This window comes from Colletes latitarsis, chromosome 1, assembly GCF_051014445.1.
Source record: "Colletes latitarsis isolate SP2378_abdomen chromosome 1, iyColLati1, whole genome shotgun sequence".
NCBI classification, from domain to species: Eukaryota; Metazoa; Arthropoda; class Insecta; order Hymenoptera; family Colletidae; genus Colletes; species Colletes latitarsis.
Genome location: NC_135134.1, coordinates 50,966,329 through 50,980,823, shown reverse-complemented (window position 1 = coordinate 50,980,823; position 14,495 = coordinate 50,966,329). Strand labels below are relative to the sequence as shown.

At 50.5% G+C, this 14,495-nt stretch overlaps 1 protein-coding gene across 1 annotated transcript; it reads left to right on the top strand.

Moving 5' to 3' along the window:
• The first annotated feature begins 8,511 nt into the window (after positions 1–8,511).
• Positions 8,512–14,107, top strand: LOC143345000 (cilia- and flagella-associated protein 43-like). The gene is made up of 8 exons (XM_076771670.1): positions 8,512–9,073; positions 9,132–9,879; positions 9,936–10,575; positions 10,778–11,579; positions 11,639–11,922; positions 11,984–12,409; positions 12,560–13,424; positions 13,539–14,107. Exons 1-8 carry the CDS (start codon positions 8,512–8,514, stop codon positions 14,105–14,107), a joined length of 4,896 nt encoding a protein of 1,631 aa, XP_076627785.1.
• The last annotated feature ends 388 nt before the right edge of the window (positions 14,108–14,495 follow it).

Genomic DNA, 14,495 nt, shown 5'->3' with positions numbered 1-14,495 from the left:
TGGTCAGGCTTGGTTAATTTTCTATTGCCTCCACTATAGAGTTTTGCCATATTTAATACCTAACTTTAAGTAATTATGTACACAAGTACTAGATCTATTGATTTTCTTTTGCAATTTCTCGAATAGAGAATCGTGCATCGTGATATGCATCTATTTTCACCACAGAATTATTTAACGTTCTCATATAAATATTGTATTTCAGTATCAATACTTACCCCTAATAAGATGAAATCGAAGTTACTTTCATGTATGATGAAGTAAAACTGGGGAACACTTTCTGTTCTTCTATAAATTTCGTCATTGCTTCTATCAGCATATTATTATTTCTGTTTGATTATTATTTTGTAGAAAATCATAGTGTTCTTATAAAAATTTCGACAGAATTTTTAAATGTCGTACCTCGAAACATAAAATTGATAATCGATTGGAAATTCGACGAGCGCCCTAAAATGAGAAACATAAATTTCGATCGGACGATTTCCTGAAATTTCTTTTTTACGTAATTCACAGTAACCTGCCCCGTAATTCCCGCAATTTTTCTTCGCGTATTACCCCGTTTAAGATGTTCAATTATTCTTAATTGTACATCGTTCCAATACTGTTCACGTGATGGCGTATTTCCCCGGCTCGAACACTTCGCCCTTTGTGTACAGACTTGTCTACCGTTCGCCACCGGATGCATTCGTCGAATCGATAAAACCTTTTTACAGGCTCTCCGCCGATCGAAAATTCCTTCCCCAAGCACCGTTTCGCTCTTCCGTTCTGTTCCTTTCCTGAAGAGATCATTCGAAGCAACCGAATTTCAAGTAACAGACATTTTAATTATCAATTGTATTTAGAAAACGCCTTAGAAACGAAGTTTTTGAAACCTATGACTTTTCGATTTTCAAACCATCCAAAAAGACTCCGTCAGATCTCCACCGTGCATTCTCTCACGCCTCAATTTCCCATAATTCGACGTAATTCACCGGTCAGGTTACTCCCAACAACATAATTCAACGCACTCGATCCCCCCGCGATTCGACGCGCTTTTATCTCGCGTCGATTCTATGTTGGGCCAGAACTAACATTATTTATTTCCTGCGGGATGATTGAAAGCGAACGGGACAGAATGAAACGTGGCGTAACGATGCAAAGAATGAGCCCTTTCGAGTCTAATGGCGGATAATATGTTCGTATCGAGAAGTTCCATGCTCGATAATACCATCGATGGAAAAGACAAAACTAGATTCGATTTTGGGTAACGAAGCGATCGAAGGTTTTCCACTGAGCGGAAAGATCGTCGCTCGCAGAAGCGAATTACACGTTTCGCTTCCCTGGAAATCACGTTGCTTACGTTATTCACTCAACAGTTTTCAGATTAACCTTTAACTGGCCGTATGGCAACGTGTAATTTGACAGCCGTTTGGCTCGCACCTAGTTGCATCGTGACAGGAAATTTGCAAGAAGACAGCATCCTTAAACGGCTGTCTTTTTACTGTCACAAACTAACGACGTAAATACTTACGTTGCAGCGATTTGCCAGACACCGTGCAACCGTTCTCTGCTACCTCAGTTGGCGAGCAATATTGTAGATCGAATAAATTAAATTCGAGCACCTCGAAGCATAAAAGAAGACGAGATAAATCGTGTAGATCGTTTGAAGTATTAAAACTTACCGCCCTTCCTTACGAAACTACCCTTAATCTCTCAGGCGTATTACACGTACAATTTACTTACATTTTAATAAACTGAGGAACAATAATCGTGGCACGCGATAAAATAATGGGATTACCTGGCTAATTGGCCATTTGCACGGAACAATCGATTTCGAATGAACAATGATAAAACAGCAGCCTACACTCGAAACGTCCCAATTAATCACGTAAGTTGCTAACGACGCTTTCGTCGCGATCAGTTAGATTATATTTAATTAAAATTGTGCAAGAAGCGCGAGCAATGGAGGAGTTAAAATTAAGCAATCTTGAAAATAGGAAAATATAAAAATCTGAAATCCTGATAGAAGACATCGCCCGTATCAATGGCGACTGTTTCCAAACGACGAAGCAAGAATTTTGATAATTTTCGAGCATTTCTGGAATTTATCAAACGCACACATAACCCAATCACGCCAATAAAATTGCATTAACGACATTTCCATTTGTAAACGTACATATTATATTCAGCAACTCCATGCTTCCGGTTTATTTAATTCTTGCTGTTTCAATACGTCATTAGTAACCGAACCGAAATGCTGATAATCGTATAATTGATACGGAGTGATTATGTTTGCATTCACTAACGAGTATCCGCATTAACGAAGTTTCAATTGCAACGTGTAAATATATTTTCCAAACCGTTTCGCGTACTCTGGATACGCGAGCTCGCTTCGAATTTCTTATTCTACGGTAATATACGGGTTATTTCTTAACCCCTCAACGCTCATATTTTTCTGGTTAACCAAGAACGATCAGTTTTCTTTATTGGATTTATTTCTAAAAGAAAACAAATATTATCATCCCTTGAACCATTAGATTAAACAAATATCGTTTTCCAAAGCAGTGAGACTCGTGCATGAACATTAAGGGGTTAAACGATCCTTAATTTAAGAAAAATGGAGCCCATCTTAAGTCGTCGACAGACGAGGGTGGGATAATATACCACCGAGTCAAATTTAAATTCCTCGACAGGCCCGAATAGCGAGAACTATAATTAATAAAGTAAAAATTTGTCCCGATGATCCTTTTCTCGACGTTCTGGACGCGCCGCGTCTCGCATCATCCCCAAAATTCAGAGAAGTTGAAGGATCGCGTGGCCCGACAGAAAGAAAACCGAAATTTCCCGTCGTTGCGAAGGATAATCGAGGGTGTCGGGGGAGGCAGAGGGAGGGACACGGTCGATTATAAATCACGAGGTTCACCGGGACCCTTTGACGACCCGACGGTCGCACACCCCACCAGCACAATGCTCGTTCCACACACGGCGCAAGGACGTGTGCGTACGTAGCATCCCTACCTGGCGTAGGTACGAGCACGCACATACGACACGAGGGGAGGGACGAGAGGCCTCATTAACTGGTTATTAATAGCTTAGCCGGCTCATATTAATGACAGACGCATCTGCTTCTTATATATCTACCTGGCTTATCCGCTCCTCCCCCCCTGCCTCCCGTACACGAGGGGTCAACAATTTTTAGCGGTCGCCGAGTGCCCGACGAGGGGGGGCGCAACTCGGTCTTTTTGCGTCCAAGTGATTCCTCCGTGGCGTTTTCAGGGTCGATTTCGGCCCGATCGCTAGCTCCATCGTCCGATACAGGATCGACGAAACAACTAATAATATCATCAAGAAGCGTTTTTAATTTTGACAATCGTGTTGCGAATCTCCCAGCATCCTCGTTAGGCAACGACCGTAAAAAGAAAGCGACTCGAACCCCCTCGTGCGCGTAGATCGCGGGCGATCGATGTTATTAAAAGTATACTTAACTTCTGGATAATGCAGCGATCTTGGCGTCGGATCGAGTCGGTTAAAATTCTCGCCACTTTCGCCGATTCGCGAGTTCCTCGGAACGCATCGTTCAGTCACGCTCGCATTCTTCGGCCCCGCGAACGATCCGCTCGAGGCGAGCTGTCCGGGATATTACGAGGAGCTTACGTGGATTTAGCAACAGATTGTTCGACGCACATCAGCGTGGGATCGGGCTTCTTTCGCAGCCACAGGCCGATTTACGAGTTCCTACCAAACACGAGCAACTTTTCGGCAACGGTGCCGCAAAGAACAATGGTCAAAAGAGCTCCGTTCGAGTGCAGTGAAGCTTAAGACACTAGTAAATCCTGCCAGCGATGGATCTGGGGACTTTGCGCGACTTTTCACAACGATTTAAACATCTATTGCCTGTTGTATACCCAATGTTAGTCCGCCATCTTGGTTACACCATTTAACAGGAGTCTCCGCGAGTCCGGCACCAAACGAATCCGCGTTTCCCAAGAGCACCCTCGATCACGCGTGGCTAACCCGAAAATTGAAGTTGATTGAGCACGCGAGTGCCTGACAATCCCGAGTCCCAAGAAGAAACAAATTGCGTTCATCGAAGGCGAAGCCCGGCCACGCTAACCTCAAAACCCAGGCCGATCGAGTTCAAAGGGTTCACGGACCCAGCCAGGGGCGAGCCAGCGGTAAGGGGCCACCGCGAGTACGATTTTCACGTGGATCAAAGCACGGATTCGAGACGTCCGTGGCGTCTCGGGGCCAGTGATAAATCGCGAGACTGTCACGACCGCGGCGGCCATATCAGCAGCGATATTCAGTAGCCTCTGACGGCTGGTTCCCCAATTTAAGAGGTATTCAAGGCGACACAAAGAGGTCCGGTGGCTCATATGTCATCGTGGCAACTCTATGGTCCACGCTCGGCTTTGTCGAGCAGCTCCCGACGATAGATCCGCGGCCATTTATGCCGCGCTCCTTCCTCCTTATTTATTTTTTCTTCACGCCTGTTGCCCCTCGCCGCCGTCACGCCGCCGACGAGCTGCCCCGCGAATGCTAATTGATGTTAGTGACTTTCAGTGACCTGGCCCTCGTGTGTGGTCCTCGTCCACGCTCGCCTTTTATCGAGGACTTCCCCGTCGAGAAAACTAGGCCATTTGCAAAATCAAACTGACTCCGATATGTACTATAGTACCTGGTCTTGGGAATACATTCGAGAATTGCTGAAGAATAGCCGATCTTTTGTAGTTTTATTGATACGAACTGGCGATAGTAATGTATTGTTGGTAGCGTCGAGAAGTACAATCATTTCAAAATAAGCGAAACGCCATTCTTGGCAAAGTTGCAGTTGAAAACTCTGAAGATTCAGCGATTTTGCACAAGTCGATAATATACCAATATAGAGTTCCAATCGAGCTCTATATTCGATATACGGAACCAGTCGCGTCAGTCAGACTCTTCGAGGAGCCAAATAAAGACGATTCTCGGTTCTCCACGGCCTCGAAGAGGCGTACACGAGATCACGATGATCTTACCGTGACCGTGGACCGTGAATATCGGCGAATCGAGGGCCGAAATTTCCGTGGATAACGACGTGGCCAGAAAAAAACGAGTACGCAACGCGCGGACACGCGCTGTTCCGATTCACCCTGGCCGGGCAGTCGAACCGAAGATTACAGATCTCCCCGGTAGAATTAATACCAAAGATCGGAGAAAAGAACAGGGGGGGAAACAGCGTCTCATAGGAAATGGCAGCTGTTGGAGAAAGGCTACCAAAAGCTCGGGAGCTAGCCGTCGTCTATGCGCGAGGTGTGCTATTATTTTTTTACGGGTGGGGAGGGGGGGGCCAGAGGAACAGTAAATCGCGTCTAATTCGACGTTTAGCGATTTAAACGTTTGTCTGTGATCACCAGGAGACGCATCTATAATCTGCGCCCCGGTTGTTCGGACATGCAACTTACCAAAACGCAGCTGCTTTGAAGGGAAGAGACCCATCGAGTTTCTTCGTTCCTCCTTTTTTGTTCTATGGGAGCCCTGTTTACCTCGGACGGTGTCGATCGCGAGATTTGGACGAGTCGTAAGAAAAATTGCAGGGAATACGCTTCATCGCCAGTAAACTATTAACCCCAAGTTCTTGATGTCAAGTTTCACATTTACGCTTTTTCGTGACCATTCCTTGTACGCACAAACCAAATTAAATAGTACGCGTTTGAAAAATTACATTAAATCGTACGTCAAGGGGTTCACGAAACCAAGACCATCCTCCATCAACGAAACTCGCGTTCCGCTGATCGATGGCGCCGAGAAGACACCCGAAAATCCCGAGATCCGTGCTCCAGTTCCAGGGGCGGAGGGGGAGTCTGGGCAGGCGTTCTCACGAGCGAAAAAATCCGCGGGGCCCGAGCGAGGCGGGGGTCCCGTGAGAGAGTGCGGTAACTTTTGGTCCCGACGTTTCGGGGCGTTTCGTGCGCTATGGTGGCGCGGAACCTCGAGTTCCTGGGGACCGGGGTTGGCGTGATATCCTTTTTCGAGCAACGACCACCTCGACCGCTATCACCTGCGCCCTCCCCGTCGCTGGTGAGCGCGATCTCCTCTCTCGCCCTTCGTTTTTTCGCGCGTCTCGCTCGGTCGGACGGGGCCGTGATTACCGCGAGGGGAGCGTTCTAAGCTGCTGACCGTGGAGGTGGTGGTGGTGGTTGGCGTTGGTCGTTGCCCAGCGCGAACGAACAGAGCCACACGAAACGCGAACGTAGGAGCGAGAGAGCGGAAAAAATGAAGCCAACCGTGGAGGTAGGGGTAGGAGGTGGCCGTCCAGGCGGAGGGACGGGGGTGTACGAGAGAGCAGAGGTTACTTTTAATGTCTCGCGTCACGCAGCCCAAGGCACCGTGAGCCTCGCCTCGTCCTCCTTACTAATTTGGCGCCAATTTCCAAGCAACCTCCCAAGCAAAAACTAACCGGACCATACACGCCGGGACCCCCCTATACATACGTACACTTTGCGCGCCGTGTGCACTTCAACCGGTGGGCTCTGATTAAATGCTACCCGCCGTCGCTCGCCTTCTTCCCCTTCCCGGCCTCTACCGGTCGCTTCCTCGTCTTCTGCGGGTTCGTTTTTCTCGTTTTCCCTTGCTCCTTTCGTCGCTCTCCGCGCCGTTTCTCTCGTCTTTCGACCCGTGTTCCCACACTCCGTGGACGCGTACCGCACGAGAGACGATCGCATCCCCGTCGCCGGACCCGCACGCACAACTGCTTCTGCGTGCAAACTCCCGGGAACCCGAACCGCCCGCTACGTTTCCATCACTCTCCTCAAGGTCGGTACCGAAACGATCTCGCCGTTTTCGGATAGTTACTGTCACCAGGAACGCGTCAAATATCGATTCGATACGCCGTGCACTGAAATCGAGAAACCGCTACGAAGGTTTGACGATGTTTGAACGGCTGTAACTTTGTCGAAAATAATCGTACGGAGTTGCACCTCCGCTCATTTTAAAGGTGAAAGCCTCCCTTTTGCAACGACCTCTTAAAAATTGGTGTACGACCTTTTGTTGTCAAGTTATCGCACTTTGAGTGAAAACCTGCGACACTTCTCTTTCAGTTATTAGTAAGGAATTTTTTTCTCGAAAGTGCGTAGGATTTCGGGGGTGTGTCTATTCACCAAAAATGATTGTAATTGACCCCCACAGCTGAAAATAATTTTTCCAGAATGATTTGAATACTTTTCATTTTCGTCGAAAATTTTAGGCATCCATGCGTCCTCAGGGTTCAAAACTCGAGGGTTGAACGGATCTAGGCCCGAATTCTTCGGCCATTTTGGGGCTTTCTAGTTTATTCCGCGTATCCTCCATTGAAAATGTCCTCCGTAGGACGAAAACGAAGAGCGGAAAGGGTGATTCCCACGCGGGTCGCGCTGAAGGCGGCAGCCAGTCGCGAGGACGTCGATAGGATCGGTCGTACGGCGTCGGGTTATGCAAATATAAGTCCCAGCGGGCGTCAATTTAATGGCGAGGCCGCAGGTTCGGGCACCGCGAACCGCGCGGGCCACGCATCTCTGAGAATGGGAGAATGGTCGGTAGTGATGGACATTCGATTCTCTCTCGCGAGCTTTCGAGCAATTAAAATAAAATTCAGGCAACGGAGGATGAATTTGCAGAAGTTGGAAGATCCTCCAGGTGGCCACTATTCTTCTTCTTTAGTAAAATAGCCACCATACAGAGTTCTTGACAAATTAATTCTACACAGCGAGTCCACAACTTATGTCTACAACAACGTCAGTGAATCTAGCGTTAAGTAGTTGGATGCAGTCCACTATGAGCAACGAAGCAATCGAATCCCTCGAGATCGATCAATTTGGGGGTCGCAGGAGCACCGAAGGACCTTGAGACTCAATTTTCTGATCCGTTGGGACGTTCGAGGGCGACATGGAGCGTCTTGAGTCCATCACTGGTGGTCAAGCAGGCGCTTTGGTAGTCAGCCGGGGACCAGGTCGTCGAACAGAGGGAGTAACGGGGGAGAAAGAGGTCGGCAGGCATCCACGGGCAGTATATCACGTCGCAAGGATAAGTTTTTGATCGGCCCTCGGTATACGGATGACTCCCTGCTGCTTGACCTCATCACGCCACGCTATGGGGGTCTTTATAAACCACCATCGACTGCGCGTATCCTAATCACCTTTTGTCTTAAGCCTGCCAAACTATTCTTCCGAGGTCGGTCTGCTTGGCTCCTGGCTGAGGATCCGAGCCACCCGGTTGCTCTTTCGTCACCATTATAAAAGTAGCCAATAAAGAATAGGTGGTAACAAAACAATCCAATTTCAATTTTAGTAGTTTTTATTTGCACCCCTAAAACTAGTGTCGATCCCTTCGTTCGTATTATTAATTTTATAATTTTACTTGGAAACTTGGCGACGTTAATAGAAACACCCCTACATGCGTACTAGCATAATTGCAAACCAGGCTTCAGACAAATGTCACAGAGAACAGGATCTTCAACTGTTCCTAGCCTGAAATCTCACGTCACTTTCGAGGTTACTGCAATTCCAAAGCTGAATAACGATGCTCGAGGGCCCCTGGGAGCCCAGCTGGATCTGCGGAAGCAAGATCGAGGAGATCGTCTGCATCGGCAAGGACGTCCTCGCGTGGTGCACAGGCGTGCACATCGTGTTCTTCAACGTCCCCCTGTGCAGACAGAGCCTCCGTTGGTGCTGGAACCACGAATCGGGGGAGGGTGCTCACTGTCTATCGGGCCACTCCAGCCTGTCGGTCTTCTGCTTCGCGGAGAAGATCGCCCATCCCAGAATACTGGTCTACTCCTATCCTTCGATGACGAGGATCTCCGAGTGCAGAGGCGGCTGTCGAACCGGATACCTGACCACGGAGTTCACGGCTCGGGATCATCTCGTCTCCCTCGGCCTGTACCCCCAGTTTCCGCTAACCGTTTGGTGCTGGAGGACAGGGGAGGAGCTCATCTCGATGAGCACGTCCATTCGCGACGACGTTGGTCAGATACTTCGCGTCACCCAGCTGGGGCCGATAGTCGTCGCGCAGATGGGCAGAACCTGCGGAAGATTGTTCACGTGGGAGCTCGACGTGGCGGGGAAGGTCGTGACTTTGAAAGGTAAGAGGCTTTGGGGGTCCCAGAGGCGTCCCAGCTTTAACTGGACTTGGATTCCCAGATCACGAGGTGAAGCTTCCAAAAGGGGAGCCTATCATGTGGGTGGACTGGTCTCCGACCTCCAACGATCCTCTGCTCGCGATCACGGACCAAGATGGCCACATCTTCCTGAGTAATTACGACGGTAGCAACGTCTATCGCATAGTGTTGTCCCAACGGTGCGGAGTGTGCATAGACATAGAGCTGCCGATGGTTCGTTGGTTCCGCGAGGGTATCGTGTTGCGTACCACCTTCTGTCAGATCCGCTACTTCAAGTGGAACGCAAGAACCGACCGGTGGCAGAGGAAGTGGTACGTCAAGTCGACTACGAAGCCGTGCATCCTGGTGACCCACCCCTTCAGGAACGAGTGGCTCTTCTATCACACGCTGGAGGGCTACTTGATGAAGATCGATTTCTCGAAGGAAACCAACGTCCCCGTGATCAAGAAGTATCTGGAGTACGGCGCCGTCTATCGGTTCGTCGACTTCGTGTACCCTTGGTGCCATCATCTCGTGGCCACCGACAATCCGAAGGAACTGATGGTTCTGGAGAGTTACAGCGGGACCTCCGTATCGGCGATCGATCCAGAGATCGAGGGCGAGATCAGTTGTCAAGCCTCTCATCCCGATTACCCGGTGATCGTTCTGGGGACCTCGCAGGGCGAATTGGTCTTCGTCAGCGTCGCTGACCCTTACGAACCGAAGATCGCTGCTCGCCTGAGGCTGCAGAGGACACCTCTGGATTTGATCAAGTTCTCGCACAGTGGCAGGTACGGGGCTCTACGTTAGTTAAATCGTAATTCCATCCTCTATTTTGCCCCCCCAGATCCTTGGTAGCCGCCGAGAAGAGCACCGGCAACAGCTATTGCGTCAACTTGCAACGCGACAAAGTGTGCCATGTGCAGGCTCTGATTCAGCCCCGTCGAGAGATCAGCGACGCTTTGATCTACGAGGGACGCAAAAGGCTGAACGTGCTGTTGCTCTACGTCGGGGCGAAACCGTACGCCGTAGGTCAGCAGTTGCTCTTGTTCACCGTGCCGGAGGATCGAAACCTGGTCACCGACACCACCGCCATTTTGGATTTGCCTGGTGTCTACCGTACTCTGTGGCAGGTCCCCTCGAATCCCATGGTCCTCATAGGATCGCCTTATACGACGAGGCAGCTGCGACTGCAGAGCATTCAGGACTTCAAGGATGTGGTCGCGGTGGATGGCCTGGCGACGGGACACCACGTCAAACTGGCCAATATCTTCGTCGATAGACACTGGATAACCACCACAGCCTTCGACGGGCTGGTCATTGTCAGAGACAAGAGCGTCCAACGGATATTGACGCATTTTATGTCGCATCACAGGACAGACTTTGGCAGCGTCAAGGCAATGGTGAACAGATCCGGGAATCTGGTTGTCTGTTTGGGGTACAATGGCTCCCTGGTCGCGATGAGATCCGCTCATAACCATAGAAAGGTTCGTCTCTTTCTATTATTGCGTTGCAGTGTGTGGCGTCACTTCCAGTACTCGACACCAGAGGGCTACGCTCTTGTGTCTCTCGCAAGTGCTCGACTGTTCCCTTCGTTCCTATGTATCCAGTATTCGGTCGTCTAAGGCAGGGCCTGCCTCTCGAAATCGAATTCAGTTAACCTTCTTTTGCCTCCTTTCATCAGCGTAGGAGAACCCACAGTCGCCCGACGCCCACGACGCGAAAACCATCCATCGAGTGGACTACACTTTCTACGAGAAACAGAAGAAGAAGATACTCTCCGACTACGCTAGCTTGGATCCCGCGATCCAGGATCTGTTCGCACAATCGAGGATCGAGGTCCCCGGACGCGAGGAGGGCGACAAGACTTGGACGGAATGGAGGGACGAGATGCAGACGAAAGAGGAGGAGATCCAGTGCCGGGAGGAGAGGGCAGCCATTCTGAGGGACTTCGAGGTCCTGAAGGGCAAAGTAAAGAAGCTGCTGGACGCCAACGAGACCTGCCCAGAGCTCGAGAGGCTCCCCGTCTCGGCTTTCGATCTGGACACAGCCGGACGCGATCACAAACTGAAGGCTGGTCGCGACGAGTGCGAGAACATTCGCATGGAAATCGAGCACAACTGCAACGAGATGAGAAAGGTGACCAATTGGATACGAAAGAATTTCTGGGATCCCCAGGTGGTCGTAGGGAAGTCCCTGGTCTCCATCTATGGTACCAAGCAAGTGACCAATTATCCTTCGGTGGCCGAGGATCCTCTGGACAAGGACCGCTTGAAGTGGGCGCATTTCTGCAAGGAGGCCGTCCAGAGGATCATGCAAGGCGAGACTTTCGAACCTTGGCAGGTGTATACCGAGGACGAACTGCAGGTGGAATTGAACAAAAGATTGACGCTGCATCGGGAGGAGGATCTGAGGATCGATTTGTTGCTGGACGACGAGGATGATACGGAAGTCTCCGAGGGGGAACTGACGAGGCAGAGAGAATGGGAAGGTGAGAGAGTACTTGTTTACCTGGAAAATCTATTGAAACGCGTTCCTCTCTGTTCGAAGGTACGATCGCCCACCAATTCATCGAGACGTCGCCCTGCTACTCCCAACTGGAGTCCTACGGTTACGATCACGTGACGATAAACAATCGTTTCCTGATGCGTGACTGCGAGGAGCTTCGAGCCTACTTCAACAAATCCTTCGACGAGGTCTACGCGATGAAAGAGAGGGAGATGAACGTGATACAGGAGAGGATAGAGAAGATACGCCACATAAACTCAGAACTGAACGTCATGTTCGAACGATCCGTGCCTCGCGTGCCTCCCAACCCCGAATGGCATTGGCAGGTTAATCTACATCGTTGATCCAAAGCGTTTAGAGTCTATTAAGGTTTCCTTCCGCGCGCAGGAGAGGCCGGAAAGCATCATCACGGTCCAGGATCACGAGGTCGACGCGAAACCTTACGTCTCGCCGTCGCAGCAAGAGCTGCTGGACAAGCAGGCGGCTGAGGAAGAGCGAATCAGACTGTTGATGCTGGCCGACGACTTTCGCGAACGCGCGCTAATGGCGATGATGGACGGCGTGCTGGAGATTCGATGGGAGGACACCATCAAGATAGACGTTCCTAAGCCAGCCTGCATGCTCGAGAAGGAACCGAAGGACTACACCGCGGAGGACATACAGACTGTGAAGCAGTACGAAAAGGATGTCCAGTTCCTTCAGGAGGAACGCGAACGCTACCACAGGATGCTCACCGTCGAGTACGTCAAGGTCAACGAACTCCTGCAGGAGGGAGTCGACAAGTTCAACGGGAAACTCGACGAATTGTTTCGCGTAGGTTCATTCACTCTATCGTACGCAAAATTAAAATCCACGCGAGCTCCACGTTTTCCATCTTCGGTTAACGAAATATCAATCGAAGGCAACGATTCCCATCATTGAAGTCTCCGCCGTCGAAACCAATAATTCTCAGCGATCCCACAGCTGAAGATGAACATCGAGTCGGCCATAAATCAGATGCACCTACGATACGTTCGCGGCTGCTTGCGAAACTATTATCGAACGAAGGCCCTGCACCAGGAAGAGGAGGCGCATGAACGAATCGCGGAGAAACGGCGATACGAGGCTACCTTGAAGGCCCGCGAGCAGACTTTTCAAACCGTTCGTCGAGAGCTCCTCGCTCAGCACGAGGCGCTGTGCAACCGGGAGAAAACGATGCCCAGAAGGTTCAGGACCGAGCTGTCGACGTTGACCAAGCTGCAAACCGAGCTCATGGAGCGCCAGTACAATCGTCGACCGAGAACCAGCCTGCGAAATCTCGGATCGTACGATTTCCTAGACCTCGGTGGCCACGTGGTCGCTCGAACCAGACCAGTGTACCTGCCATCGGAGTGTACGGATTATCTGAGAGCCCTGGACCATCTGGACGTTCGACCAAGCGTACTTCCGCCGACGATAGAGACCCACCACTGGGAGACGCTGGTCCGACTGCGTCGCCAGAAGATCAACACGGAGCTGAAGCTCAGAGCGAAGCAGACCGAGATCATGGAAGTCGAGAACGTTATTTACGGGCTGAAGCTGAGGAACGACAAGTGCAGGGCCGATACAGACGAGGCGACGAGGAATTTGGAAGAGATGAGGAAGCGTCGAAGGATCTCCGAGTTGGACGTCGAGGTTCAGCTGGTGCTGAAGATGGGCCAGGTCGAGATCGATCTTACGGGGGACCTGAACGACACGGAGAACGCGATCCTGGTCTCACGGACCGAGATCGAGGACGTGAACAAGCTGATCCGGGCCGCTGGGGAGTGCAAATTAGATGCGTTGTCGCGTCTGTTGAACTTCAAAAGAGGTATGGTTCTTAGCCTCCTAGGTACGGGTACTCGAAGAAATATAAACATCGGTGTCAAGTTAAAAATATTTATTATAAGATCTCTCGTTTATATGTTAACGATGCGATCTCCAGGTACAGTGATGAAGGAGTGGGAGCACGAGTGCGAGAAGAAGCGTATGGAGGACCTGGAGGAGGACCTCCGGTTCCTCGGGTCGGTGGTGGTGACGAAGGAGATGCAGGAGTACCTGAAGAGGACGGCCAGAGGGTGGCCGGACGACAAGACCGCGGAGCGGATGGACGAGGAGATCGAGGCGACGAAGCAGCGATTCGGTAAGATCATCGCGAGCCACAGGTCCCGGCTGCAGTCCATCGAGAGCCAGATCGAGATCACCAGGAGCACGAACGAGGATCTCGATCGTCGGATCTTGGAGATGAACGTGGCGAGGTGCGAGATGGAGCAGCGTCGCGATCTTATCGGCGAGGCGAGGCAGCGGGAACACACAGAGTGGAAGATAAGGATGGTCATGAGGCGATCCCGCCTGATCAAGAAGGTGCAGGATAATTACGCGGAGATACTGATGCTGCAGACGGAGCACGAGCTGCTCAGGCTTCGTCGTTACCCGACCCTCCACTTCAAGACCCCGGACGACACGCACGACGAGGAGGCTCGTCCGACGCGGCGCCATTTTTGTCCCTGTTAATGAACCTGTGACGAGCTGTTTCCTCACGGAGGATTCTTTTATCGCCCGATGATCGATTCAAGCGACTTCTTGCTTTAAGTGACGCGTTCGTTAAGACGTCCAATGATGGGCTGGGTTCGTTAAGATACGAGCAGCGTTAGAACTGGTTCTAGCGGTGTTCGGGGCCGACGAGACGAGCGGGCAAAGCGCGAAGCTGGAAACGATACTCATCATCGCGTCTCGCATTTTTATTGTTCCCCGTGTTCCTTCGCGGCGAGTTCGTTTAACGAGACTCGTCGTTTGGGAAAGATTTTCGATTTATCGTTTCTGTGTTCTGAAAATCCTTTTTTTAGAATTATTACTTCCTGTGTTGTTTAGAACGTTCGCGAGAAACGTTGTACCGCAACCA